Source organism: Mustela nigripes, chromosome 2 (assembly GCF_022355385.1).
Source record: "Mustela nigripes isolate SB6536 chromosome 2, MUSNIG.SB6536, whole genome shotgun sequence".
Lineage (NCBI taxonomy): Eukaryota > Metazoa > Chordata > Mammalia > Carnivora > Mustelidae > Mustela > Mustela nigripes.
In genome coordinates this window covers 13,970,516-13,987,088 of record NC_081558.1, presented here as the reverse complement: position 1 = coordinate 13,987,088, position 16,573 = coordinate 13,970,516, and the positions used below count along the sequence as shown (strand labels likewise).

The following is a 16,573-nucleotide window of genomic DNA, read 5'->3' as shown; positions in this document are numbered from 1 at the left end:
TGGGAGCCATCATTGGACCAGAACAGAAAGGTGGTGATCTCTGATTGGTACTCAGTCCGTCGCTCGGACGTTTAAGCCAGTGAGAGGTTGGCACTCAGTCCCGCCTCCCTGACAGAGGCAGGAGGCGGAGCAAGTAGACACCTCCCCCGCGCGCTACTGGATAAGCACACTGGCTCCCGCCCCATTCGTGCGTCAATCTGCGCAGGAGCCCCGCCCCTCCTGGCTTCTACGTGCGTCAGCGGGCTACTTCTCCAGGCGCGGCTCCGCCCCAGGATGGCGTCACGGCTGTATCTGCATGTGAGGCCCCGCCTCACTCTTTGCAGGACGTCACCGCGGACTGCAGGGGCCTGAGCCGCTGCTGCCGCCGCCGCTGCCCCTGTCGCGCAGCCCCACATCAACGCAGGGGGCCCCGGCACCACCGCCACCAAAAAGTCGCTGCCGCTAGGGTCACGACCGCATCGGTGCAGGGCAAGGTGAGTTGCGGGGCGGCCTGGGTCGCCGCCTCTCCGAACACCTACATAACCTTCATTTGACTGATGGGCTTGCCCGAGTAGGGGACGAGGTTGGCTAGGGTTAAATCGGGGAAGGATGCGGCGGTCACAGCCTTAGTATGGGTAGGGCCCTGGCTCCCCCTAACTGCCCGCTCCTCACCCCCACCCCCCCGCCCCTGGCCTCTGCGGCGGAGGGGGAGGGGAGGCTAGTGCCTTGCGGGAAGCTGTGCGCGCGGGAGGCTCGGTGCGTGCGCGTGCGTGTGGTGTGAACACGCGTGTGCGCGCCCGCCTGTGCCAGCGGATCTGTGTGCATACCCTTTTGCTTATGTACCGGGGTATGCTCGTGTGACCCTGTGGGTGTCCCGACCCCGGAGAGTGCATGCCGCACGCCGATGGAAGGAGACTCATGGACTGTTCGTGTGCGTGCACGGGAATGCGTGTCCGCGTGGGTGTCGTGTACACGCCTGCATAGGTGGAGGAGGCTTTGAGCACGGGTGGGTTTGTACATTTGCATATGTGTGTTGGTGTGCGCACAAGTGTTTGTGTCTCTTTCCTGTGCACCGAGTGTATTCGACTCTGATATGCACACGCGTGAACGGGTGTGTTCCTACTGCGTGCACGTTAGCGTGTGCACGCCCCGCCCCTATCACACGACCAGCTGTCTCAGCCCGATCTTTCCCTGCTTGCGAGCTGCGACGCACATCCCCGCGGGAACGTACACGCGTATGCACTTGCGTCCGTTCTGAGCAACATAAATGATTGATGGGGGGCGGGGCCGGCCGCAGCTGCCCCTACCTGCTCAGCCTTAAGAGTGTAGAATTACAGCCCGACCTGGGGGGAAAGGCGTGCTGGAGGGGTCTACAGGGGTGTCCCCATCTCTCTGAGCTCCTCCCTTGACACTTCCGGCCTTTCAAGGTCATGGCCCACCCTTTGCCGTGAGCCCCACCATTGGTACTGGGGCTCCTGACCAGATGAGGGTAATCTCTATAAACACTAGTCCCTCTCAAGAGCTCTGGAGTTCTCTTCACCCTGTGCCTGGGACTTGGGCAGTTGGGGTCTGGAATGGGACTCCTCAGGCTTACCTACACCTTGCACACCCAGATGGCATCCGCCACAGACTCACGCTATGGGCAGAAAGAGTCCTCGGACCAGAACTTTGACTACATGTTCAAGATCCTCATCATTGGCAACAGCAGCGTGGGCAAGACCTCATTCCTATTCCGCTATGCAGACGACTCCTTCACGCCTGCTTTCGTCAGCACTGTGGGCATCGACTTCAAGGTCAAGACCATCTACCGCAACGACAAGAGGATCAAGCTGCAGATCTGGGTGGGTCCAGCTGGAGAGCTCCTGTCTCTTACCAGTTTACCTTTCCAGAAAAGCAGCCCCTACTTTGCCTCTTTCCTGCCTTGATTCATTCATTCACACACTGGGCATTTATCGGGTGCCTACTGTGTATCAGGGGCTAGAAGCCCAGAAGACAGTGCCCTATTCTCCCATGGGTGCCTCATCACTACTCTCCAGGAGTGAGGAAGGAGCCAAGGCTGGGTCCCCTCCTCTGCCTGCTGTTATGGAGAGCATCACTTAGCTCGGTACCTCAGTTTCCCCCTTCATGTTCTTTCTTGTGAGTCTTCATGAGGTTTCATCAGGATCTTGGCCCCAACCTCATCCTCTGGGACAGGAGCAAGCACCTTCTGTAGGGTCTACTGGCCACCTCCCTTAACCCCATGGAGGCCTGAAGGAACCTGTTAAATCCCAAGCTGGAACTGTCCCTTCTGTGCTGTGTTCCCATGGCTCTAACTTCACCAGTCCCCTGGCCTGGGAGACCTTGCCTGGTCTGTCTCCTTCTACCTCCACCTCCTCACTGTTTCTCAGATGCACCCGGCACAGACCCACTCCAGGGCCTTGGCCCCTGCTGTGCCCTTGGCCTGGATTCTTTCCCCAAATCTCCACATGGTTCCCTCCTCACTCCCTTCAGCTTCTAAAATCATACCCTCGCTCACTGCCCGGCCATGTCTGTCCAACTTTCTTTTTCTCCTCTGTCTACATCACTCTCTGATATGGGATACATTTTCTTCCTTTTTACGTGTTTATCGTCTGTTTTCTGTACTGGGTAGTTGGTTCCACGAGGCAGTGATTCTTGTCCATTTTGTTAACAGCTGTGTCCCCGGTGTCCAGCACGGGGTGTGGCACACACAGGTGAATGCGCGGGTATGTTGAATGAATGACGGAATGATTCTGTAGGTACCTGCCTCCAGAGGGTGGTTGAACCCCATGTTCTCCGTGTAGGTGACCAGTCGGCTTTCCTGACCCACTGTGCCTTTGGGCTGGCCCCTGCTCCTCTCCAGTTCTCACCGGGGCTGGACTGGACAATTTCAGAGTTGGTTTCCACTCTTAGTTGTTCACGTGTGGGGCCTCTCTGACCCCCGTCTTTTCTTCCTCCCAGGACACAGCAGGGCAAGAACGGTACAGGACCATCACCACTGCCTACTACCGGGGAGCCATGGGTTTTATCCTCATGTATGACATTACCAATGAAGAGTCCTTCAACGCCGTGCAGGACTGGTGAGCACAGCCTCACGCCCTCCCAGACGGTCTTTGGAGCTGGATTCTGACCTGCTCTGTAATAACAAAAACGTAGCACTGGCTCCAACTAAGGGGAATAAAGGAGCTCGTTGTAAATTTATAGGTTAAGAAGAAAAAAAAATCAGGGAAGGGGCAGAAAATATAAGGTCAGTTTGTATTGGACGGAAGAACAGAAACGTTTACATTTCTGCCCAAAGTAATGATACATTTTAGGGAAATTTCTGAATTAGCAGAGGGAGAAGGTCTTGTGTCTGGGGGGTGGGGCTCTGGGAAGGGCAGGCAAACCTGCGTGAAAGGGATTTTTGAAGATCAGGGAGCTGTGGGACCGTGTTCCTGGCAGGACAGAGGCCAGGAGGAAGGACCAAGCCTGCCAAGTTCAAGCAATAATCGGGACGTGGGGGGCTAGAGGGTGGCGAGGGAGGGGGAGACAGAGGTCAGTGGAGCTTGAATCTTCCCAGGCCTAACCCACTCATCGCTGCTTCCTCCAGGTCGACCCAGATCAAGACGTACTCATGGGACAATGCCCAGGTGCTGCTAGTGGGGAACAAGTGCGACATGGAGGATGAGCGGGTGGTATCATCCGAGCGTGGCCGACAGTTGGCTGACCACCTCGGTGAGTGCCTAGCGGGGCTACACACCAACAGGCTACGAAAGGGACCCTGAGGCCCTGTAAGGGGAGGGGATTACCCCTAAGACCTCCTAGCAAAGTCAGGACAGGGCCTGGATTTGAATCCAGCCAATTCACACTTTCTGCAAATGGCCTGGAGCCAGAAGCTGGATCCTGAAGGATGCATAGGAGTTCGCTGTGCAGTTAAGTTACTGACTCACTCTGACACCCTCACTGCCAGCCTCGTGTTGGTTTGCTAGGCCCAAGAGGGGGGTGGAGGGAGAGACCCGGGCTGGGGCAATGCACTGATGGGGGCGGCGAGCTGCTCTGCCTGGTGTAGGTAAGACCTGGAGGAAGGTGCTAGATCTGGAGCTCAGGCAAAGGGTGGTCTCTCAGGCAAAGGAAACTGTAGGTAAAGGCCCGAGCTGGGGAAGATCCTGGGTGTTCTGGCAAGTAAATTTCTATGGCTGGAACACAAGGGACACTTGGGGGAAACCTGGCTGATCACGCAGGGCCTGAACGATACGGCGAAGATCTGGGACTCCTGTGAGGGCGACAGGGAGCCACAGGGTGTGTAAGCAAGGGAGGGCCCAGGTGGTTGGGAGTTTCAGATGCTGCCAGGGGCCAGTGCACACATTACAGCTGGTGGCAGGAGCAAGGAAATAGGTCTGGGGCGGGGGGTGCCTGGAGACGACAAGGGGACAGTTTTAGAGCAAAGGAAAGAGTATGAGAAACAGGGCTGAGCCGCCTCCCTGCAGGACTTGGTGCTTCTAACAAGTGGTCAGCACCAGGAATCTCCAGATGTTCCCTGCCCTCTGAGAAGCGTCTCTGGGATGGGGTGGGGGTGGGGCCAGGGTCCTCACCCCTCCCCTCCCCACCCACAGGCTTTGAGTTCTTTGAGGCGAGCGCCAAGGACAACATTAATGTCAAGCAGACCTTTGAGCGCCTGGTGGATGTCATCTGTGAGAAGATGTCCGAGTCTCTGGACACGGCCGACCCCGCAGTCACGGGCGCCAAGCAGGGCCCACAGCTCACGGACCAGCAGGCGCCCCCACACCAGGACTGCGCCTGCTGAGAGCTGCCCTCGCCCCCCCCCCGCCCCCCCCCCCCCCCCCCCCCCCGCCCCCCCCAGCCCCCCACCCGCCCACCGCGTGCGACCCCCCCCCCCCACTTAGCCCCTCACTCTTATTTATTATCGTAGTTATTTATTTATTTATTTATTGGAGAGGTCCTCCAGGGGCTCAGGCTCCCTGCCCACCCCCTCCCCCTCCCGCCCTGTACATACAGCCCTGTCCCCACTCTGCTGTGGCGTGTCGTGGCCCTGTGAACTCACCGCTCCCCCTCCTCTCAAGAACCCACCTTTTTTAAAAATTCACCCCTATCAACAGTTACCAGTTTTGCAGAGGGGGCCCGATGACCCCCCCCCCAGGGCAGGCTGATTGGGTGAGGGGACGCAGTCAGGTCAGCAAGCCTGTCGGCTGTGACTTGGTGGGCCAAGGCCACTGTGGTGGGGATCTCAGCATGGACCACGGGGTGGACCAGAGCCAGGTAATGGCCTGCCTGGCTCCTCACCCCCTACGTTTTACCCTTATTTGGAGGTGAGGGCTGCTGTGGGTACTCGCCACCCTGGGACTCCCCCCCAACACCAGACCTGTTCTGACGTCATGAGTGTCAAACGTGCCCCCAAATCCCCAGGAGATGTCATGACAACACTACACACACCCAATAAAGCGAATGGATGACGCTGTGTCCCTATGAGTGCCAGCCTGCCATGGTGGCCTTGGTCACCCACAGGAATTGCAATGATGAGAGAATTTAATAGAATTTCTACAGCCTGTGACCTGAGTATGAGACAGAGGCCACTAGGCCTTGCCTTAGGCTCCGGATTCTGGGGGCTAACTCCAGGCTGTGTCCCCGCCTTGTGCCCAACACCCAGCTCATAACTGTGTTGAGGGGCTGGGGCTTGGGACTGCCTGGCTTGGGCCACGTGCTGTAGATGGGAACACGTGTGTCACTGGTTCACGGAGGGCCTGTGGTGAGAGGGGCTCCCGGATGACCATCTTCACGGTTGTCTTCCAGATGGGGAAACAGGTCTTATACTGGGCTTGGAAGAGGCAGCCCAGCCAGATGCCCAGGGGTTGGGGAGGGGCCGGGACCAGGCCTGTTGTGCCCAGAGTCAGTCTCGCCCTGTCTGGCATCCAGCTGGGAGGGCTGGGGCAGCTCAGTCTGCACAGTGCCCAGGGCCACACAGCCAGGAGTGGATGGCTCCGGATCTGTCCGTGCAAGAGGCGTCTGGTCACATAGCCCGTCCACCCCTGTGGACTCCTCTTCACCCAAGCGAGTCCTCACCCACCTGTCTTCTCGCTAGGCTCAGTCTTGTGGGACAGACACAGCAGGAACCCGGCCAAGGTCATCCAACAGCAGGGAGGCTGGGTGTTCACCCTGCTGGGGATCAGCTCCGTGCCCACCTGCTGTGCTTGGCAGATTATCACAGGCCCAGGAGGACCTCACCCTAGAGCACAGCTGAACTGCCACTTGGAGTTTACACATGTGGCCCCTGAGGAGCCCCCTGGGTGTCTGGTCCACCCACTGAGCTCACCCGGTACTTCAGGTAGGAGAGGTACGTGTCCCAGCCCAGCGTCAGGCCGTTGATGTAGGTGACTCGGAACTGCGGGGGCACGAAGAGGAAGTTCACCAGCTGGGCTGCCGGCCAAACGCACCAGTCGGCCTGCGGGGAGGGGTGGGAGTGTGGTGAGGGGTGGGGCCTTGGCACAGGGGTGGAGGTGGGGGGCTGCGAAGGGCAGGGCAAAGGAATGAAGGGGTGGGCAGGGCCCACCTTGTAGAATTCCCAGAACTTGTCCCGCAGCTCCTGGCAGCTCTCATCCAGGGTTTGGCCCTCCAGGCAGCCCAGGCCTGGGAAGGAGACCAAGAAATTAAGAGTGTCAGAGGCTCGGGAGTACCGGTGATGGAGCAGATGGGGCAGGAACCCTGAGGGACAGTGGTGTCCCAGGCAGACAGACCAAGAAATTTAAAAGCCTTGAGGTGGGAAGGACCACACACAGCAGAATGGCTGGTGTGGAGGAACACAGCAGAACAAGTTGGTTCCAGTGAGGGAGAGGTCAGAAATAAACACACACTCCCTTAGGGGCACTTGGATGGTTTAGTAGTTTAAGCAACTGGTCCTTGGTTTTTGGCTCAGGTCATGATCTCAGGATCCTGGGACTGAGCCCAAGTTGGGCTCTGCAATGGGCATGGAGCCTGCTTAGGATTCTCTCTCCCTCTCCCTTTTGCCCCTGCCACTTCCCTTACTCTAAAAACAAACAAACAAACAGACAAACAGACACACAGGCACCCCAAGGTAGATGCACCTTTCCTGAGGCTGAGGCTGTTTTATTTCATTTCTTTCACAAAGGAGGAAACTAAGCTCAGGGGGGCGGGGCTGACACTCTTCTCAGAGCCAAGGGCTGGATGATTATACCCCATCAACCCTAGCCTCAGCAACTCTTCTTTCAGCCTCAGGGCCTTTGCATGGGCCATTCTTCATGCCTGCTGGCACCTTCTTCAAGTCTCAGCGGAGTGGCCTCTCCTCTGGGCAGTCCTCCCAACCACTGCCCAGGGCAGCCCCACCCAACACCGCTTCATCCCTCCTACACAAAGCACTGCTGTCCGACTCTGCCGTTCATACCTGCCCCCCGTGGGTCTGTCCTGGCGCTACTGTGACCCAGCACCCAGTCCAGAGCCACACACAGAAGAGGCCCATCAGAAACGCCAACTCAGCACCCCTCTTAACACAAAGCTGGCTCTGCCCCTCCTGACATGGGGCGGGGGGGGGGGGGCAGAGCCCAAGCTCACAAGGCTCCTTACCCAAGAAGTACCAGACGCCTAGCATGGGAGAGGCCACCAGCTGGTCGATGAGGACCTTCCTGAGGACGTTTGGGAGGCCACGGAGGCCAGACGCTGGGAGCAGGTGGTCCAGCCAGAGGTACCAGTAGTGCAGGAAGGGACCCATACTGCAGCCCACTGCAAACATGCTCGCTGAGAGCAGTTCAAGAGTCAGGCCAGGCCAACAAGTCCCCAGTCCATGGTACCCTCCCTCCCTGATAAACCTGAAGCCCTCCCCGAGCCCACCTGTAAGTTCTTCCATTACAAGCCCCACTGCCAGGCACCGTTCCAGTGGCTCCTCTCCCGTTTTCTCTCCTCAATCCCTTCACTACCCTGAGAGCGGGTTCTACCACTGCTCTGCTTTCCGGAGGAGGAAACAGGCATAACAGGTAGGGAAGTGTGGGGCCAAGGCACAATCCCAGGCTGGCTGGGTCCAGACGCTGAGCCCTTGACTATCCTTGGTGTAGTTTCCAGTGCTCAGTGTTTGGTCTCAGTGTTGGAGTAAGGGAAGCGGACGAGGGGGTGGGCGGAAACTGGGGCCGGGAGGGGACAGGGACCAGGAAGTAGAAGGAGATGGAGACCTGAGGTGGGGAGCGGACTGAGACCCCGGGGTGAGGAGGAGGGACGGAGACCCGAGCGTGGGCTATGAGGGTCTTGGATGCACACCATGGTCAAGGGTCCCGCCGGGAATTGAGGCCACAGGTCAGGGGTCTCCGATTCTGAGATTGGGCTCAAAGGTCCCCCGGGGTCAAGGGCCAGTGGCTCCAGACTTGCTCACCTGAGCGCCGGGGGTTGAACTTCTGGCCAGGCCGGGCGCGGACCTCCCAGGATTGGCGCACACCGTCCCCGACCGCCATGAGAACACCACAGCCCAGCGTGTTGGTGACGAGCAGCGCACGGCCTTGGAACAGGGGCTGCCCCACGGCCCGCAGGGCGCGCAGCCAGCGCCAGCCGCCGGAAGCCATAGCCCACCGAGCCGCAGGACCCCGCACCGGGGATGCCCTCCCGGCGCTGACCAATCGCACGCGGTCTTCGCGGTCTGCACGCCCGCTCCAGCCCTCGCCAGCCGATCGCTGACCGCTCGGCGCTCCACTTTGCCGGGCTCGAGACGTAGTAGCCAATAAAAGGCCGGCATCCCATTCCTAGGCCAATCGCTGAACGAGGCCAAACGCTGCCTTCCCCACTTGCGGGCCAATCGCAAATAAGCGTCTCACCCCCAGCGCACGGATCAATGGCCGCCTCGCCACCTCGTTTCCCCGCCCCTTTCCGCGCCAGCCTATGGACAAGCGCCGCCGGACTCTAACCAACCAGCCCGATACTGCACTGACCAATCGCAGGCTAGTCTTACGCCAGCGACCGCCTGTTGTCCCGCCTCCCCGGTGGAGGTGGCCAATCTTGCTCGCTCCAGACTAGTTGCCCTCCAGATTCTCCGATTCTTCCGGAATTCTAGAGAAGGGATCTCAGCTGGGGCCTTGGCGGCTCGACCAGGGCGGAAGTCTAATCTCGCAAAGATTCACGGAAGTCGGAGCGGGTTATGCGTTGGCTGCGCCCGCGGCCCCGTAGGATCGGACCCAACCGTTGACCTTTAGCTGGGTATCTGACCTCGGTTCCAAAATAGTAATAGTTAAAACGCTAGGCGGTGATCTGGGCACGTTGCGTGCATTAACTTACCCCACAGGCACCTCTGCAAACAGCTATATCCCTACTTTACCTCCTGTGTTCCGGTAGCGGAAAATAGGAGTTTCCATGGAAACCTATGCGTTATTTACAGGGAACGAGGGTGTTGCAAACTGCGGCCAGAGGTCCAAATCCCGTTGCTGTTCCTGTGAGGTTCAAGAGGTAAAAATGTTTCTTAAATTTTTTAAATGTGTGAAATAGTATAAAGTTTCTGGACATGAGAGAATCCGTTTTGAATCCCGTTTCCTTTACAACGAATGAGCTCATGGACTGGCCAGAAGCAGCAATAATTTTACAAGCAGTTGCTCATAAAATTTCAACAGAGCAATTGGCATTGGGATCATATGGAGAAGTAAAGTTAATAATATCAGGGACAGTTTCATTTGATAGCACCAATAAAATTATAATAACCAGAAGTGACTCAGCTGGTCAGTGATGTGGGAAACAAAGGCAAAAGAAAATTTAATTTCCTTACTACCTACAGCCCGCTGACAAGTCCTTGAAACGGGCAAAGTGACATTCCTCTAGGGACTCAACTGCCTTGATGATAATACTTTGCTCAGGGCAAAAGGCAATCTTAACCTGACCCCCAGGTTATGTTAAAGAACATAAAAATTCCTTCGGAAACTTCCTTTATCTCTACCCCCCCCCCCCCAAGATACATGTTGGCAATCATCCCCCAAGCATATGACCCATCAATATGCATCGGAAGGTTCTTATGACTCAGGTTTTACTAGAGGGTAATAAATGACCTTTTCCCAACAAGAGCTAGCCCCTTGGAGGTCCTGGAAACCTTGCTTCCAGTTTGCTTAGAGAATTATGCTCTCCCCACCCACCCCCAACCTGAAAGTATGTAACTGGCCACTCCTTATGACCACAGTGCAGCTCCTTCTGCCCTGGGGTGCTGTCCCCTTCCTGTAATAAAACCACCTTTTTGCACCAAAGATGTCTCAAGGATTTTTTCTTGGCCATCAGCTTCGAACCCTAACATCTTTCCAACTTCCGTCAGCACCAAATGAGTAGGATTTCTTTCTTCTTTATCTCAATCAGGTAATTACCCCTTCCTTCTTTCTCATAACCCTTTCCTTCCATGAAGGAGACACTTTCCAGGTTACTCTGGAATTTGGGCTCCCAAATTGTAATTCTGAGCCCCCCAAAGAAACATTTGCTCCTTTTCAGTTTTGCCTCCTTTTCTTAGTTGACAAAAGGTTGGGGGAAAATGGAATAATATTCTATGACATGGAAATTATATGAAAATCAAATTTTTAAACCATAAATAAAGCTATAATTTGAACAGAGCCTTGCCCATTTGTTTCTGTATTGTCTCCTCTCTCCCTACAGTGAGTGATTGCAACAAAGACCGCATGGTCTGTAACTAAACTATTTACTATATGCTGGCTCAGTTGGCAGAATGGGTGGCGCTTGATCTTGGGGTTGTGAGTTTGAGCCCCCTGTTGGGTGTGGAGATTACTTAAGAATAAAATCCTAAATTGGGAGGGTGCCTGGGTGGCTCAGCAGGTTAAAGCCTCTGCCTTTGGCTCGGGTCATGATCCCAGGGTCCTGGGATCAAGCCCCACATCGGGCTCTGCTCCGCGGTGAGTCTTCTTCCTCCTCTCTCTCTGCCTGCCTCTCTGCCTACTTGTGATTTCTGTCTGTCAATTAAATAAATAAAATCTTTAAAAAAAAAAATCCTAAGGGGGAGGGGGCACCTGGGTGGCTCAGTGGGTTAAACCTCTGCCTTTGGCTTAGGTCATGATCTTAGGGTCCTGGTATGGAGGACCGAGTGGGGCTCTCTGCTGAGCAGGGAGCCTGCTTCCCCCTCTATCGCTGCCTGCCTCTCTGCCTACTTGTGATCTCTCTCTCTCTCCATCAAATAAATTAATAAAATCTTTAAAAAAAATAAAAAGGAGTACATCAGGAAGAAGGGACTTTGGTATCTGAACCTGTGGTATTTAGTGTCTCTTTTGAAGGTGGTCAAGATAGGCCACCCCAAAATACGCCGCTCTGGCGGATTGATTCTTTTGAAAGACAGCAACATGCACAAAGGTATACTGAGCTGCTTTTCCCTTCCTAAGACCAGGAGATAAAATTCCCCAAGTGGAAGGTGCTGCCCCTGTACCAGGAGAAAGAAACACTGTTATTACCAGAGGGGAAGCTGAGGCTGAAGGCATCCGTCCAAACAGACCTTGTTTTTGTTTTTTTTTTTTTTTTAAGATTTTATTTATTTGACAGAGAGATTAGAAGGCAGGCAGAGAGAGAAGGGGAAACAGGCTCGCCGCTGACCAGAGAGCCAGAACTGAAGAATCACAACCAGAGCTGAAGACAGAGGCTTAACCCACTGCACCACCCAGGCGCCCCAAACAGACCTTATTAAAATAATTGATCTTCCTGTAGTCTCTGCATATCCTTCAGTTGTTTTTCCATCCTTGTCTCCCTCTGTTGAACCTAGTAGGTAAATCACCGAGGCCCAGTTACTTCTTGGATCTTTTTTTTCTTGTAAAGTTTCCCCCGGTTTGGTAATGAGATGGGATCGCCTTGGCTGGGGCTCTGTTGGCTCTGGGATCTGCAGCTGACAGGTCCTGGGGCCTGATGAAGCCCATAGGTAAGGTAAGAATTTTTGCCTCGTTTGCTTTCTGGATCTCTGTTGGGAGAGGATGGTAAAAATTTCCTTGTCCATCCTCTCTGGGTTTAGATGGGCAAGAGACAAGCATTTGTAAGGATTAGTTCTTTGGAAACTTTGTGACTCTTGTAAATTTGGTTTTGGGTACCCACTTGTTGGTCCCCGCCTCCAGGGACAGCTATTGCTTTCTGTATGAGTCTCCTTCTTCTTCTTCTTTTTTTTTTTTTAAATTTTTTAAAAAGATTTTATTTGTTTATTTGACAGACAGAGATCACAAGTAGGCAGAGAGGCAGGCAGAGGTGGGGAAGGGGAGCAGGCTCCCTGCGGAGCAGAGAGCCCGATGCGGGGCTCCATTACAGGACCCTGAGATCATGGCCTGAGCTGAAGGCAGAGGCTTTAACCGACTGAGCCACCCAGGCGCCCCTGTTATGAGTCTCCTTTTGTGTGCTGAAAGCTTGGCTTGGCTTTCTGCATGCTGCAGGGGACCAGACATCAGGTTAGGAGCCCTGGGAATATGTCGATGAGCAGACAGGTATGTGAGTTGTACTCCACTGTGGCTAGGGTCATTGTCAGCTCTCTAGAGAATTGTCTGTCTGTCTGTCTTTTGGCTGTCTTTGGGAGTGGCTCTGGATCTTGGGAAGAATGCATCTTTTGTACGCTCTTGGAGGCATCTCTTGTGTCCCTGGTTGGATCATAAAAGACTTTAGTTTGGGTTTGGGTTCTGAATCACTTGGAATAGGTATACTTCTGGTTTAAAAAAAAAAAAAGGGAGGGGCACCTGGGTGGCTCAGTGGGTTAAAGCCTCTGCCTTCTGCTGGGGGCATGATCCCGGGGTGCTGGGATCGAGCCCCGCCTTGGGCTCTCTGCTCAGCAGGGAGCCTGCTTACCTTCCTCTCTCTCTCTCTCTGCCTGCCTCTCTGCCTGCTTGTGATCTCTGTCTGTCAAATAAATAAATAAAATCTTTAAAAAAAAAAAAAAGGAGTTCAGTAGTGCCAGAAAACTTAGTTTGTTTGAGCTGAAACCTGATAAGATATTTGAAAGGACTTTTTAAATTCTTTTTTTTTTTAAGATTTTATTTATTTATTTGAGAGAGAGAGAGAACTTGAGCAGGGGGGAGGAGTAGAGGGGGAGAGAGAGGGAGAAGCAGATTCCCCGCTGAGCAGGAAGGCTTGATTCCAGAACCCTGGGATCATGAACTGAGCTAAATGCAGACGAATACCCAACTGAGCTACCCAGGTACCCCAGGACTCTTTTTATTCTTACAGGAACTCTGTAGACAGAAATCGGCCTAATTGGAGGCTAATGTTCCCAGGCTGACAGGAACTATTTCCAAAGCCTTCTCTCCAAAGCTAAAAGGAACTACCTAGTCAGAGGGCTATTTGGGAACAAACTAGCATGTGAAATCTCTTAAAAGTCTTCTTTGCAAATATTAGTAACTTGTTCCATCTGCCAGAAACATAGTTTCAATTCAACTACTTTTTAAACATTTTTTAAGGATTTTTTTTAAGTAATCTTTTCACCCAGCGTGGGACTCCACCTTACAACCCAGAGACCAAGAGTCGCATGCTTTACCAACTGAGCCAGCCAGGTACCCCTAATTTAATTTTTTTAAATGTAAGCTCAATACCCAACATGGGGCCTGAACTCATGGCCCAGAGATCAAGAGCCCCTCATGACTGAGCTACTCAGGGCCTCCTCAGCTATTTTTTTTTAAAGATTAAAAAATAATTAAAAAAATTTTTTTTTAAGTAATCCCTATACCCAACATGGGGCGTGAACTCATGACCCCGAGTTGGACTCACACAGTCTTCCAACTGAGCCAGCCAGATGCCCCTCAACTCTATTTTTTTAAACATGTGAGTATTGGGTTCTTGTACCTGTCTCATGGCCTAAAATTTAAAAATAAGGGCTATAAGATCTGTGATTGTGTCTCTCATGTTTATGTAATATTTTTCTACCTCCAGAAGCTATTGCTAAAAAGTCATTGTCAAGAGCTCTAAATATTTAATTGACTTATTAAAAAAGTGCTTACATAAGATTAGTCAAACACATTATCTCTCTGTTTAAGATTATAAAACTATAAATTCAACCCTAAGAACAAAATCTATGTTAAAAGTGAATTGTTTGGGTGCCTGGGTGGCTCAGTTGGTTAAGCCTCTGCCTTCGGCTAAAGTCATGATTCCAGGGTCCTGGGATCGAGCCCTGCATCAGGCTCTCTGCTCAGCGGGGAGCCTGCTTCCCCCTCTCTCTCTGTCTGCCTCTCTGCCTATTTATGATCTCTCTCTGTCAAATAAATAAATCAAATCTTTAAAAAAAAATGGGTGGGGGGGAGGTGCTTGGGTGGCTCAGTGGGTTAAAGCCTCTGCCTTTGGCTCAGGTCATGATCCCAGAGTCCTGGGATGGAGCCCCAAATTAGGCTCTCTGCTCCGCAGGGAGCCTGCTCCCCCCCCACTCCGCCTGCCTCTCAGCCTACTTGTGGTCTCTGTCAAATAAATAAATAAATCTTAAAAAAAAAAAAAAGTCAGCTCAAAAGTAGTTTGCCAAATCCTTTGGGAAACTTGGAACCTTGAAGTTTGGCTAAGTTAGATGATGGATAATTGTTGAATATCTAGATCCTTTCCAAAGAAGATAAAATGCTGAAACATACTAAAAATGAGTTCAAGTTTGTCTCCTTTGGCTTCTTGATTTTTACAGATGGACTAAAAGATACTTGGTTAGTTTGTGAACGTGTCCTTTGGCACATTGAAATATTGTTTTTTCTTTTTTGAAAAAAAATTTTTTAAGATCTTATTTATTTATTTGAGAGAGAGGAGAGAGCATGAGCCGGAGGGGGCTGGGGGGGTGCTGGGAGGGCCAGAGGGAGAGGGAGAAGCAGACTCCTCGCTGACCAGGGAGATGCGGGGCTCGATCCCAGGACCCCGGGATCATGACCTGAGCCGAAGGCAGTTGCTTAACTGACTGAGCCACCCAGGAGCCCCTGACACATTGAAATATTACACGGTAAGAAAGCGTATGCCTTCAGGAATGACAAAACTGTGGACTCAAAGATTTGCTGACCTAGGGCGGAATGTGGGCATGTCTACAGTTTACAACTGCCAGCTGCCTGGTTTTACTGGAAATAAGTGTTATATATTTGAATCAATATAAGAAAATGAAACTATTATTACTAATCAGGGTACAGGAAAAAAACTCATAAAATATGCAAGGAAAATAGGGTGTGTTTTGGTAGGAAATGAAGGAAATATGAAGGCTGGAAGGAGAGTAATTTTGTCTTAACTTAAGCGTATTTAAAGACTGGTTCAGGGGCGCCTGGGTGGCTCAGTGGGTTAAAGCCTCTGCCTTTAGCCCAGGTCATGATCCCAGGGTCCTGGGATCGAGCCCCGCATTGGGCTCTCTGCTCGGTGCAGAGCCTGCTTCTCTCTCTCTCTCTCTCTGCCTGCTTCTCTGCCTACTTGTGTTCTCTGTCAAATAAATAAATAAAATCTTAAAAAAAAAAAAAAAGACTGGTTCAAAATAAGAATGAGGAAAACAAAGGACCAAAATCTAAGGCGGTAGAGAAAGTTGGAGAGGGAGAAAGAGAGAGAGAAAATTGTATCTTGTGCGAGCAAGGTTGTGCAAATCACATGGATTTATTATAAGGGTTTTAACAATGAGCTTCAATATCAGTGTAACTGTGCAGACTACAATTCGATCTGCTTTCTCTGTTAAAAGAACGACCTTATCTTGGATTATGGTCAAAGGCTTTTCTTTACCTGTTGAGTGATTCACGGGGAAAACAAAGATTCTCTATGTTTTACCAAAATGCTGTTGCTTGGAGGTCTTTGATTACTTAGGAAAACGGAGTCTCCTCAATATTAAAAGAGCTAAGCCTTCCCCTGACCCCCAACTGTAGAACTTACTGTTTTTGTCTTTAAAACCTTTTGTTGTCACTTTGGTATTATATAAGTAATAGATTAGGGGCACCTGGGTGGCTCAGTCGATTAAGAATCTGACTTCTGCTCAGGTTGTCATGACCCCAGGGTCCTGGGATGGAGCCCCACCTCCTGCTCCCTGCTCAGCTGGGCATCTGTTCCTCTCTCCCTCTGCCTCTCCCCCTGCTCAAGCTCTCTCTCTCTTAAATAAATAAATAAATAAATAAATAAATAAATAATCCAGTATTGTTTTGTAATTGGGGCTTGAACTCACAACCCTGAGACTGAGAGTCACATGTTTCACTGACTGGGTCAGCCAGGCTCCTGCCCTCCTATCTTTCTATCTATCTATCTATCTATCTATCTATTGACAGACAGAGATCACAAGTAGGCAGAGAGGCAGGCGGGGGTGGGGGGGGATGCAGGCTCCCCGCTGAGCAGGGAGCTTGATGCGGGGCTCAATCCCAGGACCCTGGGATCATGATCTGAGCCGATGGCAGAGACTTAACCCACTGAGCCCCCCAGGTGCCCCCTGCCCTCCTATTTAATCAAATGTTCAAACCATTGACATTTTCAACCAAGTTCCCCAAATCAAATTCTAAATTTTTTTTTAAAGATTTTATTTATTTATTTGACAGAGAGAAATCACAAGTAGATGGAGAGGCAGGCAGAGAGAGAGAGAGGGAAGCAGGCTCCCTGCTGAGCAGAGAGCCCGATGTGGGACTCAATCCCAGGACCCCGAGATCATGACCCAAGCTGAAGGCAGCGGCTTAACCCACTGAGCCACCCAGGCGCCCCC

At 52.4% G+C, this 16,573-nt stretch overlaps 2 protein-coding genes across 3 annotated transcripts; one reads left to right on the top strand and one right to left on the bottom strand.

The window, feature by feature from the left end:
* The first annotated feature begins 299 nt into the window (after positions 1–299).
* Positions 300–4,800, top strand: RAB3A (RAB3A, member RAS oncogene family). The gene is made up of 5 exons (XM_059389424.1): positions 300–473; positions 1,593–1,820; positions 2,938–3,056; positions 3,566–3,690; positions 4,569–4,800. Exons 2-5 carry the CDS (start codon positions 1,593–1,595, stop codon positions 4,757–4,759), a joined length of 663 nt encoding a protein of 220 aa, XP_059245407.1. The 5' UTR covers positions 300–473; the 3' UTR covers positions 4,760–4,800.
* Positions 4,801–4,832: 32 nt separating this feature from the next.
* Positions 4,833–8,682, bottom strand: MPV17L2 (MPV17 mitochondrial inner membrane protein like 2). 2 transcript variants are annotated; one of them, XM_059389422.1, is made up of 5 exons: positions 8,345–8,680; positions 7,549–7,719; positions 6,521–6,597; positions 6,284–6,412; positions 4,833–5,957 (listed from the first exon to the last, which is right to left on the bottom strand). In XM_059389422.1, exons 1-5 carry the CDS (start codon positions 8,529–8,531, stop codon positions 5,622–5,624), a joined length of 900 nt encoding a protein of 299 aa, XP_059245405.1. In that variant the 5' UTR covers positions 8,532–8,680; the 3' UTR covers positions 4,833–5,621. The 2 variants fall into 2 exon arrangements, with proteins under 2 accessions (XP_059245405.1, XP_059245406.1); XM_059389423.1 differs by lacking the exon at positions 7,549–7,719 and having other exon boundaries at positions 8,345–8,682.
* Between the last annotated feature and the right edge of the window lie 7,891 nt (positions 8,683–16,573).

Coding starts and splice junctions, on each gene's coding strand:
- RAB3A (XM_059389424.1), top strand. CDS start 1,593: ATGGCATCCGCCACAGACTCACGCTATGGGCAGAAAGAGTCCTCGGAC. Junction 3,057..3,565: donor TTCAACGCCGTGCAGGACTG/GTGAGCACAGCC, acceptor TGCTTCCTCCAG/GTCGACCCAGATCAAGACGT. Junction 3,691..4,568: donor ACAGTTGGCTGACCACCTCG/GTGAGTGCCTAG, acceptor CCCCACCCACAG/GCTTTGAGTTCTTTGAGGCG.
- MPV17L2 (XM_059389422.1), bottom strand. CDS start 8,531: ATGGCTTCCGGCGGCTGGCGCTGGCTGCGCGCCCTGCGGGCCGTGGGG. Junction 7,720..8,344: donor GTTCAACCCCCGGCGCTCAG/GTGAGCAAGTCT, acceptor AACTGCTCTCAG/CGAGCATGTTTGCAGTGGGC. Junction 6,413..6,520: donor AGTTCTGGGAATTCTACAAG/GTGGGCCCTGCC, acceptor CCCTCCCCGCAG/GCCGACTGGTGCGTTTGGCC.